The sequence below is a fragment of the Bidens hawaiensis genome, unplaced genomic scaffold, assembly GCF_021521415.1.
Source record: "Bidens hawaiensis isolate Kalapana, Puna unplaced genomic scaffold, B.hawaiensis_p1.1 tig00017176_1, whole genome shotgun sequence".
Taxonomy (NCBI): Eukaryota; Viridiplantae; Streptophyta; class Magnoliopsida; order Asterales; family Asteraceae; genus Bidens; species Bidens hawaiensis.
Window position 1 is genome coordinate 135820 of NW_027492603.1, and position 8009 is coordinate 143828.

General features: G+C 35.1%; 1 protein-coding gene across 1 annotated transcript; it reads right to left on the reverse strand.

Annotated features, from left to right (window-relative positions):
• Positions 1-979: 979 nt before the first annotated feature.
• Positions 980-6327, reverse strand: LOC143553401 (protein trichome birefringence-like 39). Its single transcript, XM_077043403.1, has 5 exons — positions 5988-6327; positions 5642-5817; positions 2273-2448; positions 2040-2198; positions 980-1554 (listed from the first exon to the last, which is right to left on the reverse strand). Exons 1-5 carry the CDS (start codon positions 6268-6270, stop codon positions 1263-1265), a joined length of 1086 nt encoding a protein of 361 aa, XP_076899518.1. The 5' UTR covers positions 6271-6327; the 3' UTR covers positions 980-1262.
• Between the last annotated feature and the right edge of the window lie 1682 nt (positions 6328-8009).

Here is an 8009-nt window from a genome sequence, read left to right on the forward strand (position 1 = left end):
GGGTTTATTGATATCACAATGAAAGATCCTGCTCTGGGACTTACATTTATATATTGTACCTTTGTCAAAGATTTAGATTGTTTTTTTTTTGTAGTTCATTTCACACGTGTCGCATTTCTTTACACATTTTGAGCCTTTTGACGCTTTCTTGTTCTATGTTTCTTCATTGCGCTTACTGGTTTTATTTTCTAGAGACTGACATTCCGGTAGTGGTTTTATCAGCTTTTGCCATTGGCATGGCAGCTTATAATGTAGCCATGACGGAGATCTTAGTCATCCAGCCCTTTATGTGGGTTTAGGTTTTCACTTTTTGTGGGTTTTATCGGTTTAGGATTTCACTTTTTGGATTGTGCGGCTGTTTGAACAACAATCGTGATGCTACCTCTTGATATTGGTTTTCTTTACGACGTGATCATGCTACACTTTTTTGGTGTGGCAACTTATGTTGTAGCTATGGTGCGGTCCTGAGCCTTGGGTTAACAATTTAATATTTAATTTGCCCTATTTCAACACGATTTTATACTTGATTTTTCTTATTTTACACTTCATACCGTCTGCAATCTTTAATGTTGGGCATTCTTCATTTGCAGGTTTTTTTTACGGACCATCATGTTTAATTAATTTAATTGGTAATAACTCCTCACTTTAAGACTATGTTTAACATTTCTTTTTCTTTGTGTCATCATAGGCGCTTAGCCCATTTACGTGCTTAGGTTTTGCTAATTCATAAATTAGGTTGGTTTCGAATCCTTTATCTTTTCTTTCAGTCTCCTTTAACTCACCTGTTTCATGTAGCTCAAGAACGATCACACGTTGGCAGTCAACAACATAACCGAACCAACAACCAGTGCACCCGCAAACGAAGCACCAACATCAGCCGCGCTACCACCAACAACACCAGCACCTAAATATTATTCATGAAGGACGAATGTTTTGATAGAATAATTATAAAATTATACTCTTACTATCATAGCATAAATTATTTAAATATGGCAATTCAGATAGAATCAAATGTCAAGATTTTACAAAAGAATCATCAGCTTGTTCAATCTCTTTATTTCACAAACAATTATGAACCAAAATGTGTAAAAAGGAAACTAATGAAGCCATTGAGACTATGACCAATAAATCACACACCCTGTAACAAGAAATTCTAAGAAAAAAAATTAATCATACAAACATAACATGTTTGTGGAGTCATGTTTGTATTATTTGTCCATATAAAAACCAATTTCTATTTTAAGATCAATCGTATATCCAATCTAGCCGGAGATAGCTGCATTTAGAAGTATGTTCCAAGTATCTGGTAAACCAGGAAGACACCAATGGCTACAATCTAGACCAATGTGGTTGCCACTATAGTATGTTGGGTGAGCATCCTTTCGATATTGAGAAAGTGTTGTGATGTCGAGTAAGTAGACTGGTTTCTTGACTCGTGCTAACACTTTATTAAGTACCACAGACGCCATAGGTGTGCCCGCTGGATACCGTAAACCAAAAAATGGTTGGGTTTCTCCCTTGCACGATTTTGATGGCTCATTCCAGTCCTTTCCCCTGTGTGATTCATGTCAGAAAATTTAGTTAACACGTTTATGAAAATAGAAGGGCTGAGTTCGTTGTTTAACACGTTTATGAAAATAGATTTTGTGTCTGCTCTTAGAACAATCGTTTCTTCAAGGGTACGACAGTCCAAGCAGTTCGTTATACAGTAACAAATTAACGTCCGACTAACTGCTCATGCTATCATGCCCTAGAAGACGTAATGTTCAAAGAGAAGACACATAACATGTTAGTTGGAACCATGTCAAACACATGGCCTAGGTCATTCTGCTTCTTCCTCAATTTTTTAAACACGTTAATTGTAACCCATGTTGATATTGGGTAATTTGTTTTGTTACTGTATATTTTTGTAATGTATTTGTTTTTATAATTAGAAACACTATCTTACCAACTTACATCAAACAATAAGTTTATAAGTTAGTTTTATTATTATTACTACTACTATTATTGTAAAAAAAAATCAAAATTAGAGAACATACTCATAATGGATGGGGGAAATGCCTTGAAAGAAGACTTTGGTTTTCGAAGGGTCAACATTACGATTTACCCATCTCGACCATGTTGTCATCCCTTTGTAATAAGCCACAAGTCTATTCATGTTTTTGTATAATTTTCCTCCTTCGCCTATGTAATCCCACCTACATTCTGACTAGTTTAGGATCAAAGATATTAAAACTCTTATACAATGTGATTATAAAGTTAATGAACTTACGGTTGGTCACGACCCGTGTGAGTCCACCAATGCCATGAGTTAAAGATTAACATGTCATTTCCCATCCACGCGTTTCCTTGAATGATCGAGTCAAGTTTTAGCACGCGTCCTTCGTTTTCTTTAACAATGTCGACTAGAGTAGTGGTACGATATATTGACAGTTTTAGACCATAATCCTATTAAACAATAACAAATATGTTAAATATAATACATGCCTCGTTTATGGTAGTATAATTTTTTTGAATGACTATAGATTTTCACACTATGAGTTTTGAACCTTTAACCTCCTATTATACGACCATGTTTATGGTAGTATAATAGGTGTAGTTTTAACATCTCTTAGTAGATGATCGATATTGACTTAAAAATGATTTTTAATTTTTGAGTTTTATAAAATATTTATATCTACACGTACTTATTATTAGTTATTTTTTATATACTTTATAAAAGTAAAGTAATCTAATCTAATCTAACTATACTAACAAAAGAAAATAATAAAGATGATGTGGCAATCCCACATTCATTCTTGGCCTAATCTCTCTTCTCATTCATTTGACTTATCCATGGGTTATGGAGCAAAACCATATTGACAAATGAGTTATAATTTCCTTTCTAATTCTCTAATTTCTCATTTAATTCTACCTAACAATCCATGGGTTATGAGACAAAACAATTTTGAGAAATGAGTTATAATTTTCATTCTAATTTTATAATCTTTCATCTCATTCATCATAGTTATCCACGGGTAATTGATCAAAACAATTTATGCAAATATTGTATATAAAAAATCGATTTTATAAATTTGAGATTCTAGACTTCTTATTGTTTGTACTATATATTTTATTTTTACCTTTAATTTTGTTCATTTCTTTCAAATAATGAGATTTTTTATTTTTATTATTCGACAAATCCCGTGTAATACACGGGTTCAAAAGCTAGTTACTAAATAAATTAACTTTTTTGATTTGAAAACAGATAAAAGAAATTGAGAAAAATGGAAACAAATATATGGACGTGCAGATGAAATTGAATTGGTTGACCGGTAACCAAAATAACTTACATATCATAACAGAATTAACCGAGCCTGACACAAAATGGATGGTTTGACTTAATCTACTTTTAACACCAAGTTTTTAATTAAAAATTGGATTCTCGGGTACTGAATATCGAATGAACCGAACTAAACCATAAGGGGGGACGGGGCACCGCGTGAAGGAGATCCATCACGCGTGATGGCACCACTCAACACCGCCGCCGGTGGGCTATCATGCGGGTGATGGCAATGTTGCGTGATGGCCATCATGCAAGTGATGGAGGGTGATGGTGGGGTTCTCGAGGAAAAAATGACCGTTGCAAGCTGGAAGTAGCCGTTGGGAGGTGTTTTTTTTGGGGGGGGGTCACCGGAAAAAAAAACAGGGAAGAAGGAGTGTAAGAACAGGGAAGAAGGAGTGCTACTGCTGTGTTTTGTTAGTATTATTATTATTATTATTATTATTATATTTTAAATATAATTTACACATTTAACCCCTTAACTTTTACATTTCTTTTAAACAGAATTTAAAATAATTTACGAATTAAACCTTGAACTTTTGAATGCTATAAAAATTATATAAAAGTCGGCTAAGTTGGCGGAAACGTGACAAGGCCTATATCAACCATTTTTTGTCGGCTTTTATTTATGTATTTATCTTTGTAACATTTAATCTTGCAAAAAAAAAATAACAAAACAAAAACAAAAAATTTCCATCACACACCACCACATCACACCACCACCCTAGTAAAAAACCATCACATATGATAGATTTAGGGTTGGTGATGTGGCACCATTTGATTGAGTGAGATGTGTGATGAGTGATGCCACCACATCCACCACCCCTCCCCCCTAAGAACCAAACTAAACCCGTAAAAATGAATTTTATTATTGAATTTATGGATTATTGTTTTTATTTTCGAATGTTTAAGTATTTTATATATAAAAACAATAATAGTGTAGCATAATCTTTTTTAGCCCAAAATTTAATAATAAGGTTAATCATTAATTAACATATTTTTAGCCCAAGTTCAATGTACGGACAATCCTTTCCTTCCAAAACTAACAAACCTAGTTGGTAAAACTATGAAATTCTATATCAAATCGAGCCCATTATATATGAAAACTGGAAAAACATCATGGACCTAAAACAAGAGTTCCAAAAATCTAAAAATCCATAAATTTATCTTTGGATCGGTTGGAACCCCAAACTGAATAATTAATCCACAACACTAAAAGTAAGCTAAAGATACACTAAGGTAGTGGTTGGTATGCGAAAATTAAAGACGAATAGAATAGACTGTTGTGTGGGGATATTCAAAAACATCTTTAATTGTTCAATGGAATGGAATAGCGCATTATCTTGTCCATTTCATTCGCTCTTAAAACACCCATAGTTACATTCTCTTGATTTTTATTATTGCTATATTCTCTGTTTCACCTTAGATTATTGGTGATAACCACCATCACCCAAAAAGTAATATTTACCTTTTAAAAATTTAACAGAAAATAAAGCTGATCCATTAACGAGATAAATTAATAAATATTTACTTAAATTATTAGAGTTTTAATTAAAAACAATAAGTCATATTTATATATTTTCAAAGCCGCCTTTCGATTTGTACAATAAATGTAGCAGAAGTAACAAGCTGTAAAAGAGTATGATCATGAAAGTGGAAAAAGACGTTCACTTTTTCAACTAACGTAGACAAATGGGACATGAAACAATCAAAGGCGTGCATCAATTTCCTGCCAATCATTTCATTATTTATTTAAAATTAAACTAATATTGCATATTCTTATTTCTTTCTTGTAGTTAACGTTATTATAAAATAATTAAATTAACTGTACAAGATTAATAAAAACATTTAAGTAGTTTTATAAAAAAAGTTAGTTTTTTATTGTATATATTATTTAGTTATTTATAAATTCCAAAGAATATACAAAACAGTTTTGCTAACCATAGTAAAAAATAATTTTTATAATCATAACTCGAATAATAACGTAAGACTGTTCAATGAACGAGCAAAGTCGAGCTAACATCAACTTTTCTACCAGCTCTCTTTACTAGTAATCTTTAATCCGAACCGAAAACTCCATTTGAAAAGTGACAAAAGTCGAACCTATTACCAAATATAATAGTATAATATTCTTTATTAAGTGATTTCTTTTTTCTTCTTAAAGTTATTTCATCTTCTTGACATCATATAAATGAATTAATTAAACTTTACGTAAAAGAATAATATGCCAATAACGAAAAAGAAATGCGGAGGTAGTTGAATAGATAATAATGACCACAAGAAAAACAAATATCAATTAAAAAAAAATAAGAAACTAACTTGAAATGTAAGATAAGTAAGACTTCCACCACTTTTGACAAGTGTATACTTAGCATTTGGCACCCATGAATGAATCATGCAACTCAGTGAGATCCACATGTTGAAACTCAGTGAGTCACCCACAAACATGATCTTCTTTCCCCTCCATTTTTGCAAGAACTCCACCCCCATTAAACCTACAACAACCAATTCCGTTAAAAACCGAACGAAATCAATAACAATCATGCCTCTGCCACTAGGGCTAGGGACAGAGAGACTGCTTTTATCGAGACCTTTAATAAAAGAAAACCAAACAAAATCAATGTTTCCCATGTTAAAATATGTGTATTGCCACCCACCCAAAAACAGCAAAAAGAAAGTACAAACCTTGGAAGGTTACAGCCGAACGGTTGCCACCTGTACTTGAGATACGCTCTGTCGGGTCGCCGGTATTTGACGCAGTCGAATTCCGGGTCGATGAAAGGACAGGTAGCAGGGTTGTAAAGAGGGTAGGATGGATCATAGACCCATTTGCCTTTGAAGAAATTGCAAGAGTTGGCGTTTGAAGAGTTAAGGAAAGAAGTGGTGGCATTTATTTGATAGAAAAACAAAAATAATGACACGATTAGTAAAGAGGTGAAGGATCCCATTTCTAGGGTTTCGATCCAAATTTGTGGTCTTGTATTGGTGTGTTTAGGTGTATATATATTGACAGAATATAGGAAGAGAGAGGGAGCGTAAATTATACTGGTATAAATATAATATAATGAATTAAGAATATATAAATATAAATTAATATTATCTTTTAAAAAGATTGGTTCAGTATAATTTACATTTTTCATAAGATCATCTATCCCCAAATTACAATATTCTAGAAATATTTAAGTATGAAGTTGTAGTAATTCCATTCATAACCATAACTCCGATAGTTAACTCAATGTTTCTTATACGAATTATATAAACTATGGTAGTCGTAAATATTAAGTGATAGTCCGAATGAGTCAAGGCAAATATGTGTTTGGATGCGTTGTTTTGGCATCCATTTTTCTCTATTTGTATGTTTTTTATTAGTTTTATAACTAGATTACTTTTATGAGATTTAACTTTTTGCCTATAATATAAACTATCAATAATGAATTCTATATACGTCGAAGCACGAAATGAAATCTGACCTGACCCATGACGGAGCTTCCACGGATTTCGAGATGAATGAACCGCATCCTGGTCTGCTGATCCTCTCATCCGGCTGCTCGCGATCTGCAGTGGCGTTTTGGGGGTGTGGAGGTGACCGCTAAGATGATCTTGAAGATCTCTTGTTCACAGACACAAAAACTGGTGGTGGCACCTACTGAGCATGACCCCATGATAAGGAGGTGAAGACCTCCTTATATAGAGTCTCATGGCCACCATCATGATACCCTAATGGGCCTAGCCCAATTAGGGCTACCTCCACAAACCTCCTCAGCCCAATAACAAATGTATTAGCCCATATAATAAAACAAACCAAATATAATAAATTTAGGATTGTAAACCGGGTTTAATACCATACCCCTACAAGCCCCCCCAAGTCCAGCGTTGCTCCTGGGCGCGCAAGCGCTTAGGTGGAGCGTTGGACTTTATAAGGTGTTAGGGCGGTTTTTTCCCTTTTATTCGGCCTTATCTTTATTGTCTTGAGTCTGGGAGATTTTCTCCATGATGGTGACGCGTTGTGATCCTTAAGATAATGGTGGTGTCGAGTTATAAGGATAATAAAGCTTGCGCGCGAGAGGCGTCTTACGAGCTGAGAAATAAAGCCTGCGCGCGAGAGGCGTCTTACAAGCTGGGTAATAAAGCATGCGCGCGAGAGGCGTCTTACAAGCTGAGCAATGAAGCCTGCGCGCGAGTGGCGTCTTACGAGATGAGAATAATAAAGCCTGCGCGCGAGAGGCGTCTTACGAGCTGAAAATAATAAAGCCTGCGCGCGAGAGGCGTCTTACGAGCTGAAAATAATAAAGCCTGCGCGCGAGAGGCGTCTTACGAGCTGAAAATAATAAAGCCTGCGCGCGAGAGGCGACTTACGAGCTGTAATAATAACTGAGCTGGCGCGTGAGGCGACTTACAAGCTGTAATAATAACAGTAGCCTGCGCGCGAAGCGTCTTACGGCTGTAATAATAATGTAAACCTGTCCGCGGGGCGTCTTACGGGCTGTAATAATAATGGAAACCTGCGCGCGGGGCGTCTTACGGGCTGTTAATAATAATAGTAGCCTGCGAGCGAAGCGTCTTACGGGCTGTAATAATAATGTAAACCTGCGCGCGGGGCGTCTTACGGGCTGTAATAATAATGGAAACCTGCGCGCGGGGCGTCTTACGGGCTGTTAATAATAATAGTAGCCTGCGCGCGAAGCGT

Coding starts and splice junctions, on each gene's coding strand:
- LOC143553401 (XM_077043403.1), bottom strand. CDS start 6,270: ATGGGATCCTTCACCTCTTTACTAATCGTGTCATTATTTTTGTTTTTC. Junction 5,818..5,987: donor GTTTGTACTTTCTTTTTGCT/GTTTTTGGGTGG, acceptor TGGTTGTTGTAG/GTTTAATGGGGGTGGAGTTC. Junction 1,555..2,039: donor ATTTCCCCCATCCATTATGA/GTATGTTCTCTA, acceptor TGAATCACACAG/GGGAAAGGACTGGAATGAGC.